General features: G+C 39.4%; 1 protein-coding gene and 1 long non-coding RNA gene across 2 annotated transcripts; one reads left to right on the top strand and one right to left on the bottom strand.

Annotated features, from left to right (window-relative positions):
* The first annotated feature begins 9909 nt into the window (after positions 1 to 9909).
* Positions 9910 to 11854, top strand: LOC113272601 (protein FAR1-RELATED SEQUENCE 6-like). The gene is made up of 4 exons (XM_026522414.1): positions 9910 to 10276; positions 10560 to 11049; positions 11150 to 11317; positions 11470 to 11854. Exons 1-4 carry the CDS (start codon positions 9910 to 9912, stop codon positions 11852 to 11854), a joined length of 1410 nt encoding a protein of 469 aa, XP_026378199.1.
* A 2729-nt stretch (positions 11855 to 14583) lies between these two features.
* LOC113273933 lies at positions 14584 to 15095 on the bottom strand. The gene is made up of 3 exons (XR_003322679.1): positions 15008 to 15095; positions 14792 to 14896; positions 14584 to 14697 (listed from the first exon to the last, which is right to left on the bottom strand). It is a non-coding gene; the product is annotated as an uncharacterized LOC113273933 (long non-coding RNA).
* Between the last annotated feature and the right edge of the window lie 401 nt (positions 15096 to 15496).

Raw genomic sequence — 15496 nt, 5'->3', positions numbered from 1 at the left:
AATCTCGTTTCCCGTAGAAGAAGTAGTTGCGTTACCAAAGGAGATTGCACCCGGGACTTAAGAGGTACATACAGATTCTCCATGAAAAAAGCTTCATCATATTTGCAAAGACCAGGATATACTCAAGAGAGCAAACGTATTGTCAAAGACCAGCGATATTCCTGTATGTGACGTATTGTCAAAGACCAGCGATATTCCTGGATGTCTATGAAACGCAACGCATGCGTAAAGACGGCCTCATGAACCCAGCGTGGCAACGTCTATCAAGTCGAAGGCTCAGTGGATACTCGTGGGCAGGGGACTGTCTCCCTCTTTTCCATTCCATGAGGCAGCATCGAGGAATCCTCTCTTGAAGAAGCTTGCTTCAACGTTCTCTTTAGGAGAAACCGCTTCAACGCTCTCTCTTGAAGAAGCTTGCTTCAACGTTTGCTCTAGTATAAGCCTCTTCAACGCTCGCTCTAGGAGAAGCCGCTTCAACGCTCTCTCCTGAAGAAACTTGCTTCAACACTCTTCCAGAAGAAGCATCTTCAACGACCGCTCTAGGAGAATCCGCTTCAACGCTCTCTCCTGAAGAAGCTTGCTTCAACACTCGCTCCAGCAGAAGCCATTTCAACGCTCGCTCCAAAAGAAGCATCTTCAATCCTCTCTTCAGAGGAAGTTTTTTCAACGCTCTCTCCAGGATCCGCTTCGACGTTCGCTTCAGAAGCTGCTTCAGAACGCCTTCCGGAAGCTACATCAACGTTCTCTTTGGGAGATGCTTCAACGTATTTATAGAAATTTCTTCAGCATCTTTTTAAGGATATTCCTCATTATAGGGCTCGTCCACATCAGAGTCAAGGATTATGACATAAACCGACATCATGCTAGAGGAACGCTTACCTGGACGCCTCTTGAACGTGACATTTCCAAGGACCAGACGACCCATTTCTCCTGGTAACATCTAACTTTGTCTCATAAGTTTTATCTTTATTTGTCACCATCTCATGCCTACCCGACAATAATGCAACCATTATGTGCTATGCAGGGGACTTAATTTTGATGGTGGATTTTAGTTCAAGGCTAAAATTGTAAAAGAAAAATTTAATACGCTGACATCCTGCAGAGGATAAAGCTATTTGATAAGTGATGAATACTTCTTCGCTTTATTAATTCGCCTAGAATGGAGCATGTGGCAACAATCCAAATATTTTGTGAACTAAATATACAAATTCGCCTAGAACGGAGCATGTCGCAAAAATCCCGAATATTCTGTGAATTTTTAGCATTATTAATTAATGCAAGATTTGCCTAGTATTTCCTGTGTTGTTCCCGCAAAACTCTAATTATTCGTGCGCCATGACGACTGAGTGTTTCTCTTAGCAGAGTAACACGAATCTCCAAGTGTCAATAGTAAGGCATGCACGAAATACCCATACAGGCTACATCTCTCAGTGTTTTATATTAGCCCGATCGAGCATATTTAATTTTCTAAGGGAAATCTGGACTGTCCATATCAGTCTTAGAAATAATCACGGCCACGCAGGTTGACCGCATGATTTAACCAGCCTAGATGAACCCTAGCAGGAGCAGGCTATCACCGTGATGACCACTGGAGGGCCTATTTATGCCCTAGCTGGTCGAACATTACACTCTACTTCCCAACAAGCTAGCACGCCAGCTCCAAAGTAGGGTAGTCGCGCTGCTTTGGAAGAAGCTCGGATGAGCAAGACTGCTTAAGACAGTCTCTAAATGATCGTGACCGTCCAACTTCACTAACCTGATTGGACGGTTTAGATCGCACCATGAAAGATGGAGGAGGCGCTAGCACACACATTAGCGGACTCACTCTATCCCTACCTGATCGGTTTGCTCACGGCGTGGTCATGCAGCCACGATCGCATGCCCGAAACATGGCTGGTGTGATGCTTCGCGAGGGTCACGAAAGTTCCACTAATGTCTTAAAACAATCACAGCCATCCAATTTCGCCAGCATGTTTGGATGGCTTAGATTGCGCCTAAGACCATTAGAGAAGTGCACACACGTTCACCTTCGGCACAACGTGGGCCCCACACGATCGGTTCATCCAAAAGAGGAGCATAACTTGCAAAACCGTTTGGCCAAAATCGTGTGTACGTGATGTTTGCAAAACCCTAATTAGGGTTTACGGCGCTGCATAATTGTCGTAGATCGATCACGACCATCCATCTTCGCAAGCTTGGATGGAGGGTGTAGATATAGACTTAAAATGTCCCAAGCATGTTAACATGATCACTGTGGGCCCACCTTTGCGTAGAGCTGGTATGCCTATGCAGACTAGGACTCGACGACCTCGAAACGCACGCCCAAAAGTTTCGTGCCGAGCAACTTCCAAATCCTTAGCGGCAATGGATTTCTGCCGCAAATCGATCACGACCACTCACCTTTTCCGATCAAATTGAGTGGCCTAGATCGCACCTCCATGAGACAAAGAGGTATGGGCATATACACCGGCAGGCCATCTACGCGCATGCCTGGTCGGCCCCACCAAGGCTTGCACCCAACCCGGGATTCGGTCTAGCATAGGAGTGATGTTCGTGCACCTCCTAAAACCCTAAAATCCATCAACGGTCGCATATGAGGGTCTTAAACCATATCGTACGTCCAACTTCGCTAGCTTGGTCGGACAGCCTAGGTTGAAAGCTAGACGATTAGTGAGGCATCCCGATGATCATCATCTGCCACTCTTCCACAAGGAGTGATCGGCCAGGAGATAGCTCGCCCATGCAGCCTCCAAACGATCACTCGAAGATGGTTGGACGTGATGCTATTTTAAGACGCTTGGTCCGCAACTTATTTGGTTAGGCTTTAAAACATAGATGTTTCATACATGTTGATTGTCTGCAATGCATTACATGCATTGATCATACACGATATTTCATAAATATCAAATCCTTAGTTATTTTAGCATCACATGCTACTTCCTACAGTGGGTCCCACGATCCACTCATTCGAGACATCAAACATGTCACAAACTGGGGGATACTTACTGGGGTATTGGTCTGGCGGTTTACAGCGTCAAGCGTGCAACGCGCTATTACAAGAACGTGTCAAGAAAATGTGGAAGGTTAGAAGTAATGAGGGAAGTGGGCAAAGGTGTGATCGTGTGAGAATCACCACTCCTACACGACCCCACTACTCCCTCTCTTCACCTCCTCCACTTCCTATGAGATGAGAGGTTGTGCTCAATGACTTGTATAAATAGGTCCATAACCTATTTCCAAACAACACAGACAAGCACAGAAAAACCAAGTGTTGTCCTCTGTATCCAGAAAACACCAGAACTGATAGCTTACATCATTGCAAGCCAGTTCCTCTTTCTGATACAAGTCATAATCAACCAACACCTTCACAATCTCAACACCTTCTTCGCTTTCCTCCCTAAGATCAACCCCATCTCATTCACTTTGTGACCGAAGCAAGTCTTGAACGGCCATTTCTTGGTTTAGGCCAGAATTGTATAGATTGATCTCTCGAATCAAAAGAACTCCCGTGCAGTGCATTTGTTTAGGGTTTAGATTCATTTCTCATTCACACACACCAAATTAGCAAAACCAGCAGAAATAGTTTTCACCCATAAACAATTTCCAATTGTGGTTTTTTGATTTCAGTTTTTGATTTCCAGTGCTCAAGTTTTTGATTTGGATCTGAAAGTAGTTTTCGTTTTCTGGTTTTAAAAAATGAAGTAGTTTTTGTGAATGGAAAACGTAGTTTTTTGAAGCACATGTTTCTGTGATGGCCAATAAAGTAAATTTTTGTATGAAAATAACTTCTTCTTTTTTTTATAAGATTTCATTAGTATAGATTTAAACATCATCATCCTCAATTACAAGATAGTTGGTTGGTAACCGAGCAACAAGTTGGGAACCAATCCCTTTCGAAATAACAACCCCAATTCTATGAAAAATAAAATTACTAACTTTCGCATTAAAGTCATGGCTAGCAATACAGGATCAGAGTCTCTTCAGGAAAGCAACAAAGTCCTCACCCAGCTCTCCAAGTGTAATAAAGGCCAAAATCCCCAAATTGTACACCTGAAATCTACATTTATCAAAATATTTCTTGTATTTCCTGGTAACTGCATTAGAAATAACACGGCCAGGCACAAGAGCACCACCACCAGCAAAGGAGGAGACTCCAGTAACATCAAAGCAGGTATCTTGACCATTGTTCCAGCCATAGACCATTATATATGCCAGTCTTAAGGCAGAACCATCATCAACCAACAAACCCAAGGCCACCTCCTTTCTGGCAGGCACACCCGTTCTGTAACAAGTATCTGCTAAAGTATCACGCGTTAAATCATGGCAAAACTTCAACCCAACTTCTTTGGCACAATGTAATGCATGGTCACGATATATATCCATCCCTTCTTTACACCAAGGACACGCATTACCTTCCTCGAAAAGTGGCATACCCATTCGGAAACATAACATTGAGGCAAATTGGCGTGGCCCAATGTTTTGATTCAACCCGCTAATAGGAATAGCTAATAGATAGTCTTGTGGATGCTTGATTTTGTTACAATCCCAGAGAAAAAAGTAGCGCTCAGACATGGAATACTTTGTCGACATCTCTTTTTTAACAACATCGAAGTAAAGAACTGCCAAGGTACTCATTAGGTGAGGGAAAGTATCAACAATGCTGAAAGAGGAAGGAAGGGAGCCACAAATTTTTATATAATTATCAAGCGCACACTGGAAAATGGGGATAGTACCAGTAATAAGAGTTTTTCTCAAAATAATGTCCTGCAAGTTCATAGTCTGGGCCCAAGATGCCACAAAACAATAGTGGGTTGAGTCTTCCATGGTATATGGGCCCAACCCCCCATATCTAAAAGGGAGAGTGGCTAGGCGTTGATGTAATGGTCCAAACCCATGGCCATCTAAGGTAATGAGATAACGAAGATACTGGAACAGATAATTGTCGTACCTTGTTTGAGCTTGTCGGATAACATCAGGAATAGTCGTTCGCATAGAGAAGTATAAGCGTGAAACACCAGTGAAACTACGTAAGATAAGTAATTCACATTGTGGGTCGCGTAGTTTGCGAACAAAATCCATCAGAGCTATTTTTTTATCGACTCTTTTCAGCACCATCTCGACAGAGAACTATAAGTCCAAACTGACAGGAGCCCCTAACAGCTTAACACCATCATATGGCCTGCCAATTTCTTTTGGAAAAACCCCAAACTCCAAGCTCCTAAGATCAGTGGTTGGCCAAAAAACTTCAGTCTTCGATATATTCAACTGCAGACTTCTAGAACGCCCCTCTTCTTGTATGATCTTAAGAGCTTTAAAAACCTCCATTGTATAACCAACAACATTGCCATCATCTAAGTACCATGTCTGTAAATCTATGTTGCAACTGCTATCAACCTTACGCGCAAGAGGATGTAAGACAAGGGCAAAGAGCAGGGGTCCCAAAAGACCTTGTTGAACTCCCTGCGTTGAAGCCAATAAACTGTCCTTGTAGTAGAGCAAGCTGGTCTTGCATAACAAAATTTAACCCACCTTGAAATGGCTGGACAAACGCTTCTAGCTTCAACAATGAGTGTGGTTCTGTCGACCAGATTGAAAGCGTTGCTGAAGTCTACCAGAACCATGGCCGTATTACTTTGCTTACCTTTCTCCTCCAAAATCCTATTGACTCAACGAAGGATTCACTCGCCACCACAAGGAACACCTACTCCAAATTGGAAATCTCCCAAATAAGCGGCCATTTCCTTACCAACTGAAGTTGCGGCCAACTTTGAATCCAATCTTCTCCACATCGTACCAACAAAAATAGGTCTCAAACCTCCATCCGGCTTTAACAGAGGGGTCATTGGCGCACTTGCTATGAACTCTACTAGCTCAGCTGGGAAAGAGCCATCAAGCCATAGATTGACCAATCCAATAATGGAAGCGAGCAGGTCATCTTCCACAGCAGCAGCAGGTCCACTGATAGCATCAACTAGGTATTGAGCTCTTAAACCATCTCTACCGAAAGTTGTGCCCTTAGGAAAGCTTTTCAATCCATCTAGGACTTGGGAGGAACTGATAGAGACTGTTGCAGTGTTGATAGACGCCTCTAGGATGAAGGGTGGAGGCGCACAAGGATACTTGAGCTGCAATTCATACAATGTGTCCGGAGTAGGGGGAGCTACACCACCTGAGTTGAGTACCCTGATGGCAGCAGTATAATTCCCGCAACTGATTTTCTTGTAAACAACAGACTAGTTCCCAGATTTGCGCTTCTTAACATGTTTCTTGGAAGCATCTTTAGCAGGTGTTTTTTCTAGAAGCTGAGAGACTAGAATAGCACATCCGTTGGTTTCCCTCCAAGTGCTCAAAGCGTTATTTATGCTATCCATTTGCATCTTCTTGCGATTGTAGGATCTTTCTTCTTGAGCCTTAGTGGGGGTGAACACACCAAGTGTGCAGATAGGGAGAAGAAGCAATTGAATCCAGAAGACTAAATCTTTGGGTCTCTGCAGTACTTTATCTATAGTGGACTTTAAAGTCCTGGAAAAATTCAACCTATACTGCACAGGAATACAAGAAACAGTTCGAACTTGTTTCTGGTACAATTGATTAAGTAGCTCCAAGTCAAGCGTTACTAAGCTGGTTGTCTCAATGATATCACAATCTAAACTGCGAACCAGCTATGAGCTAGGCCTGACAATACCCATGATAGGTATTCCTTCAACAGGGACTGAAGCAATTTAACCTGCATGAGACTTGCAGGATTTATTCAGCGAATACAGTTGCATACATTTGGAACATGGCTACTGATTGATCTGAAAAAGTGTCTCCTCCATAGCATCATAGATATGAGCCAAAGTAGATAATCTCTCCCTAAAAGTAATCTTACCTTCAACTGAAGCCATACGCATAGACTTCATATGCCCAATAATGGAATTCTTAGCCAACCCTCTACCACTGCCATTACGATATCCATCAAAGTCCTTGAACGGGCAGTGAAATCTATCGAATTAGGATTCAGAGTTCAAAACCTGTGATAGAGAAGTATCTGAAGCATTAGTCTGTGAAGAAGATGGTGCAACTGAAGCTCTAGGATGCGAAGATGATGTAATTGAAGCTCTAGGCATGGAAATCCAGAAGAAAACCCAAACTCCTGAAGCAACCCTAAACAAGATGAGAAAGCAGTAAAAGCCCAATATAGGGAGTACATTCGAAAGCGGAGAACGAGCTTGATTGAATGGTAATAGGTGTTGTTAATTCTGAGAAAGCACATCAAGATGGAGCGAAAACAATTTTTGAGTTTTCAGTCACCCAAGAAATCGCGCCCTAATTAAATCGCCTGCTCCGCAAAAATCGCGCCCTAATTTTTATATTCAAAAAAAGTTTTGGACCAGAGGATAAAATATTCTTCCCGCTGGACTATAGTATAAGTCGGATCGGGTTTTATGGACCAACCAGCAAAATTCTCTTTAAAAATTCTTCAATCCTTCGATGTATCAGCATGTTTACCCATTTATCCACAAATATCAATCCTTCAATGAATCCGCATGTTTATCCACTTATACAAGGATATCAAACCGACAGGGTAATGGACTGTATGTGGATGCATTTTTGAAACTAGGAATTATCAATAGGTATTATTATAGTGATACTAGCTAGTGGCAGGTCCACCCACTAAAGCCCAGTAACTAGAGGTCCATAATAAAAAGAAAACATAAAAATGGACCCAATTTTTTAATCCCAGGTCCTGTACACGTGCGGGACAAATCATGTGAAATTTTCAAATACGTAAACTACCCTTCCAATCCCATATTTAAGCAGCCTATTTCAAAGTTTCTAAAAAAAGATAGCAGCGAATTCACATACGGGTTTCTGCTCTCTTTCTTCTTCTCGCGTTTGGACTAAGGTTTCTGAAGATTTCTTTAGTGATTTTAACAGGTATGTTGCTTAATCTTTTCTATTTTATTCTTTCTGCTACAGTTTCATGGAGATCGGTTGTGTTCTTTTTGTTTTTTATGAATCTTGTTCGTATTTATTCAGTTATTTGGTTAGATTGTTAAGTTTTTAGCTTATTTTAGCTTTCGATTTGATTATCTTTCTGTTTTCTTTTCAAAATCATGTTTGTTTTCACTTTCAGATCGTATTATCCAGCAGTACATATATGACATACTCATTGTTTCTGCTACAGTTTTAGAATCATGTTTAAGATTTGAATTTTGGATCATGGAGATCGGTTGTGTTCTGTTTGTTTTTTATGAATCTTGTTCGTATTTATTCAGTTATTTGGTTAGATTGTTAAGTTTTTAGCTTATTTTAGCTTTCGATTTGATTATATTTCTGTTTTCTTTTCAAAATCATGTTTGTTTTCACTTTCAGATCGTATTATCCAGCAGTACATATATGACATACTCATTATTTCTGCTACAGTTTTTGAATCATGTTTAAGATTTGAATTTTGGATCATGGAGATCGGTTTTGTTTTATTTGTTTTTTATGAATCTTGTTCGTATTTATTCAGTTATTTGGTTAGATTGTTAAGTTTTTAGCTTATTTTAGCTTTCGATTTGATTATATTTCTGTTTTCTTTTCAAAATCAGGTTTGTTTTCACTTTCAGATCGTATTATCCAGCAGTACATATATGACATAATCATTGTTTATGCTACAGTTTTTGAATCATGTTTAAGATTTGAATTTTGGATCATGGAGATCGGTTTTGTTTTTTGTTTTTTATGAATCTTGTTCGTATTTATTCAGTTATTTGGTTAGATTGTTAAGTTTTTAGCTTATTTTAGCTTTCGATTTGATTAATTTCTGTTTTCTTTTCAAAATCAGGTTTGTTTTCACTTTCAGATCGTATTATCCAGCAGTACATATATGACATACTCATTGTTTATGCTCTTGGATTCTGTTTCTTGCATAGATCTCTCACTTTTTTTAGTTTGACCCATCAGTACGTATGTGAAATACCGTATTACGTGCTTCGATTCTGCTGTTTCTCCTAGATTCTTAATTATTCTTTGTCATGCAGTTGATTTTGTAGTTCATGAATCTGCAGTACATATATGGCATACTCATAGAAACTGCTCTTAGAATCTGTTTCTTGCATAGATCTCTCACTTTTTTTAGTTTGACCCATCAGTACGTATGTGAAATACTGTATTTTAATACTGTTACATCTTTGTCACATTTGCAGGTTCAAAACATGTCTGATGCAGAGTGTTCCAATCCAAATACCTACTTATGCATACATTTATTATAATCATCATCATTTTGCTCACCTGGTTACTTTTAAGTCTAGTATTGATGACCTGAAATTTCTTATTTGTGAAAACTGGAGAACCTTGAACCCTTCTGAGATTATCATCACTTATGTTGAGAATGGTGTCAAAGTGCCTGTGATTGCTGACTTTCAACTTCATGGTCTCGTCCTTGCATTTTTCAAAGAAATCGGCGTTCTTTGAGCTGCATGTGGATTTTCTTTCTGCTGGTGGATGTAGTTCCTCTACATTCAGCGACGTCGACAACAATTCAGAACTGATTAGGGCAGATAGAGATAGTTATGAAACTGATGGAAAAGAAATTGTTAAACCTCTTCTGTCCGATGGGTGGGAGAATGTTTTTGATGATCCGAACAAGCTTTTTCGTGGTGGTGTTGATGCTGTTCGGTTGGCCTGTCAAAAGTATTGTTTGAAGACTGGGTATCGCGTAACAAAGGTGAAGAATGATCGTGAAAGGTTCACAATGAAATGCAGTAAAGTCCCATGCACTTGGATGATCCATGCAGTTGCTATTGATTCTACTTGCGATGTTTTTAGGATAAAAAAGTATGTTGGGAGGCACACTTGTGGAGCTGGTGTGAAGTTGAGAAGTCCTAAAGTATCGAAGAAGCGAAGAAGCTGGTACACAACCTTATTCATGATCGTGTGATGCACAACCCACTTATCAAGCCTCGCGAAATTGAAGATATAAAAGTTGGTGCTGGTGTTAATATCAAATATCACCATGCATATCATGGTTTGGAACGGTCACACCATGAAATTTTTGGGAATGATGTAAAGTCTTACTCTGATCTGGATTGGTGGGTGAATTCATTGAAAGAAACAAATCCTGGCTCTTATGTGGATTTTCAGTTTAACCATGCAACTCAGACATTTGAAAGGTTATTCATTGAAATAGGCGCTTGTATTGAAGGTTATAGACTTTGTCGACCAATGATTTTTGTTGATGCAACTTTTCTGACCGGGAGATTTAGAGGTACCCTTATGGCTGCTACTTGTCTGAATGGGAATCAAGGCAAGTGCTCTTTGTTACGTTTTAATTGTTATTGTTTACAAGTTATTCACTGCTTTTAATCGTTGAAACTTTTTGAGTATACCATTTATGTACTGAAAAGTTATTGTGTCTAACACACACTAATTCATATATGTAAGCATAAGACATTTTTTTGAGTAAAATATGTCTATTATGTACTGGAAATTCTTAGTCTATTTTCCAGTACATAATATATGTTACATCTATTAATATAGCAACATATTTAGTGACAGTATATAATATATGTACTGTTTGTTTTTTGCAGGTTTTTATCCGCTAGCCTTTGCATTGGTCCCAGGAGAGGATGTTGACAATTGGGATTGGTTTATGTGCAATCTTAGCAACATTGTTGATGACCGTCCTATCACCTTTATGTCTGATCGTCATGAAGGATTGTTGAGGGATATTCCTAAACACTTTCCTACTTCCCATCATGGCTATTGTTACTACCACTTGCAAGGAAACTTACCAATCAGGAAATCGGACGAGAAGTACAAAGAAGTTATGGCTTGTTTCAAAAAAGCAACTTATGCTCTCACACCAGCAAGATATGAAGAAGCACTAATGGAAATGGAGTTAATGGGAAGGCCTGGGGTTGCTGAGTATTGCCGCAATATGCCTAGGAAACATTGGTCCAGCGCGTTCTTCACTGGCTGTAGATTTGGTCAGACTACATCAAGCGTTGATGAGTCCTTCAATAATTGGATTCGGAAAGACAAGAGGTTGCCTGCCTGCGCCCTCGTTGACATGATCAGGTTTGTGTGTGTGTTTTTTTGTTGGTGTTTTCTTTGTTTTTGGTTCTTTTTTTTTTTTGTTCAAAATTTATTACAGGTGTTCTTTTTGTTTCATTCATAGGTTACGCGTTATGGAGTTGATGAATGAACGTCGCGAAATGAGTCTTTTGATGGACCCTGAGAAGCTCACTCCTACCTACGAGGCGTTACTTAAAGAACATATTCAAATTGGTCGAGTTTGGAATGTTACTCAGTCATCTGTGTATGAGTATGAGATTCATTCACCTAGGTTAGCTTTATCCCATAAAACAACTTTTACTGTACTATAGCATACATGTAGGAGTGAATCATATGTTTTGTTTTTTTGTATTTGTTTGCAGTGTTGCATATATGTACTGCTTTTAAGTTATTTGTGCTGAAAAGATTTTTACACATCTGCAGGTCTCACATTATTGATCTTCTGAACAAGACTTGCACCTGCCAAAGATGGCGTGTTTATGGTTTTCCATGCTCTCATGCTACAGCAGCTATTTCTGCCAAGGGTGATCGATACGTAGATTATATCGAAGACTACTTCAAAGTTACAAATTTTCAGCAGTTGTATTCAATTGCTATCAGACCAATCCCTAACTACAACAGGCCAGAGCAGTATCTTCCAAAGGATACTATTTTTCCACCCCATCCACGAGTTCCACCAAGTAGGCCAAAGGGAAATCGTATCAAGAATGCATGGGAGAAAGCTAGGAAGTCCGTCCGTTGTTCCAACTGCAAGAAGAAAACTCACCACAACAAGGCAACGTGCACTGTCATTCCTTCATACCCATGAGTTTTAGATTTTCAGTTCTCCCTTATTAGTTCTATTGGTCACAATGCAGATTCTGTTTTGCGCATCATTTTAAACACTTTTGTTCGCTTTTTTTAGAGTGCTGAAATTATGTAATGTTTGATATCTTTCTGGGACAGGGTACTTTGTGCTCATTTAAGACTCTTTTAATGGTACTTTGTACTGCATTATCCACTTTCAATATTATTGGTTTTTCAGGTTGATTTCCAAGTTTGTTTTAATAGTGATTTGTTATCTACTTTGTAATGAACAACTATCTGGATGAATTTTTTTTCAAGGTGCACTCTGAAAAATGTTACAATATGTCACACCTATGTACTACATAAATATTACAGTGAGTATGTACTATGTGTTTCTTCCAGGTCATTGTGGCTGTTCAGGATTTTTGGAGTACATCTATTATGTACCCTAAGTTCTTCTAGGCCATTATGGCTGGTTTTTCAAGACTTTCTGAGCACAACTATTATGTACTGTGTGTTCAATTAAGACACACCAAACAAAGAGACCAGCTCTGAGATTCATGTTCTCCCATCATGATTAGCAAATTTAGAGAGTCATATTCTTCAATTGAATCTAATAGCTGGTCTATGTTACATAAGACATACCAAAACACTTCATACTATGGACTTTTACCATCCAACATGTCAACATTTTTATAAAGCCAAACAACTGTACATAGATTAAACACAAACACCATAGTTTCGAGAACAATTGTTATCAAAATAAATAAGAATAATTACTAAACTTTGATATTGTCTAAAACAAACTAGCAAACTCTGAATATGTTCTCTGTGATAACTTCTACTATGCAGTCCTAATTCATATAAGCACTGTCTTAAAAACCTTTTGGAGCATGAATATTCCAGCTCTCCTCAGGAGGAGATGTTGTTGAGAGTATGTCGCATGCTAAAGAGATCCTCTTCTTATGTATTTTGTCCTTTAGTTATTCTGGGTCTCCCAAGCTCATTCGCACTCCATCAATTACTTACTCCTTTGCAACTTTCTTCATGATGTGCATGATATATATTGCACAATCTGGATAGTCTCCCTGTTGAGGTGTTGGGTAACTAATCATCTTTACTCTGTTTACAAGTGGAAGGCGCAGGCTCGACAAGCGTTCATTAATTGATAACAAGCAGTATTCTGCCATAAGATTAGCATTATCGAGACCACTCGTTTTTGGATACATCTTCCCAAGTGTTGTAGTGGAAGAATTCGCCTTTCTTGCATTCATACACAAGAAGCGTCCAATGCACGTTTTGGAGTGACATTTGAATAATAATCTTCCTGGTTCCTTCCTCCATATTCCTGATGGGTAAGAAGACAGCAGTGTTTGCTGCTACTTGATGTACTGGGTCACTTAAATAAAACTGAAAAAGAATTAAATTTATCAGTGTAGTAAATATGTACTGAAAATTATATTGTAAAACACATATATGAAAGCATAATATTTGTTACAACATCAAAAAAAATTGTTTCGTTTTAGTTTCGCAGATATGCTATTCAAATTCTCAATATATAAAACAAATAAACATAAATTCAGATTCAATGTAAAACAGTATCAGAGATATGCACTGCACTTTACAAAGACATGATGCATGTTGTTTATCGAGATAAATTGGAAAACATACCCAGCATGTTGGATCAATGTGGAGTACTGGAATGTACTTTCTGTGTCCATTCACCGGTTGCTCATTATGATATGCTTTTTTCAGTTGGTATCGCCATTAATTTATAAGATCTCCCTCTAAAGCCCTGTTATGTAGCAGATCTTCAAATGTCTCTGCAGATAATATGTGATGACCAATCACAGCAGGAGCTTTCCAAGCACTGTTGCTGCAAATTCAAATAATCCAAATCAATTATAAGTTTGATTCTAAACGAAGTACATAAAGTTTTGTTAAAATGAAAGGGACCTATCCAAGAGAGACTCACATTGAGGTAGCTTTGTCAAAAAAAGGAGAGAGAAGCGCTCTTTGTTGTGAACTCAAATCCTTATAGAACGGAGATTTCCTTAGGCTCAACAACTTGCGTGCATTCTTCACTTTTTTAGTAAGTTCTTGCATATTTGGATCACCTTTAGCTTTTCTCTTTTTCACATTCTCGCCATCCTTTTTCTGAACTTTCTCTGTTGGGCAATCTTTTTCAACTGGGTTTTCAGTTCTGGACTTTGTTTTTCGCATTTTAGGTCCCGACAGTCCTTTGCCACTAGCAAACTCAGGATCAACTCTTTTCTGCGGGTGGCTCCGAGTTACTGGCTTCTGGGGGTGTATGTGATTTTTGGAGTAAGTTTCTTCTCCTTGGCTGAGATAGTCGGCTTTTTCTTCTCCTTGTCCATGACTGATGTAGTCGACTTCGCTATTGGTTTGACTTCATTACTCTTTGTAGCCAGCCTATCTTCGAGTCTCTTGGCAAGTGTTACGTCATCTTCCTCTGATGTTTGACTAACTCCAAGTTCGTTATCCTTCAATATACCATAAACGTAAAAAAAACAAATGAGAGACTAAAAAAGCAAAAAAAAATGAACAGAATAGAACATATGTATTGTCGGATTCTTTTCAGTACAGAAGTTATGTACTTTTAGTTTCACTGAGTACATAACATATGTACTGTTGGGTTTTCCCATGTTACTGAACATATGTAACATAAGTGGTCCATTAAGTATTGATAAAGTTGTTACTTTTCACTTTTTTGGTAATTATAATTACCTTCTGTAGCTCAGAAAGAAGTTGGAGAGTCTCAGCATATGCATTAGCTTTTTCGGCGCTCATATTCTTCTTCAGTCGAGCTTCCTCTGCCTTTTCAGCATCTAAAACTGGATACTTCTGTTTGAGAATCGGCAGCATTAGTACATATGCTAAAAGCATCATTAAAAACAAAACATAAATTCATTAAACAGAAGTAGATTTAGGTACTTACAAGACTCTCTAATTGTTTAGTAGGCTGTTGCTTTCTGTCATTCTTCATTTTCTTCTTCCTTTCTACTTCATTGAATGGAATGGGATCCCAAGGTTTCCTTGTTCCCTGCATTTGAAACAAATCAGACTACGAACTATTTGACCAAAAATTGATATACGTACTGCTGGTTATATGTATCAGAAGGATATATGTACTAGGTTTATAACATGTTCATACTTCTTGTTCAGGTTGCTGAAGATCAGCTTTCAAACGAGCTTGTTCAGCTGCAGCTAAAACAATTGCAGAGGCTTCATTAAGTGTAGGTGCAATATCGATTTGAGCTTGCTCATCCGAGGGATCCGTTTGAGCTTGATCTGATGCTCCTCTAGCAACTGGAGCTTCATTATGCGCAGGCGCAGCTGCAAGATGGATTTGAGGTGGATCAGGTGCACCTAGATCAATTGCAGGCTGCTGCACCTCTTCTCCATTTTGATCACTTGGTCCTAAACCCAAGTCAAAAGTTGTTCTTGAAACTTTTGATGGAGGATCCAGATTTTTAGCATAAAATTTGTCGAAGATTTGAGAAGATTCCATTTTTTTCCAAGCTTGGTAAACTACCAGTCGATGGGTACTCCAGACTAAGAATTCCTAAGGATGGATAAGGATCTCCCATAATTTCAGCTTGTATATATTTTGAGTACTCATCGGTATAAATACCCTTCCCAT

The sequence above is a fragment of the Papaver somniferum genome, chromosome 4 (genome assembly GCF_003573695.1).
Source record: "Papaver somniferum cultivar HN1 chromosome 4, ASM357369v1, whole genome shotgun sequence".
Classification (NCBI taxonomy): domain Eukaryota; kingdom Viridiplantae; phylum Streptophyta; class Magnoliopsida; order Ranunculales; family Papaveraceae; genus Papaver; species Papaver somniferum.
The sequence above is the reverse complement of the archived record's forward strand: the minus strand, read 5'-3'. Positions and strand labels throughout refer to the sequence as shown.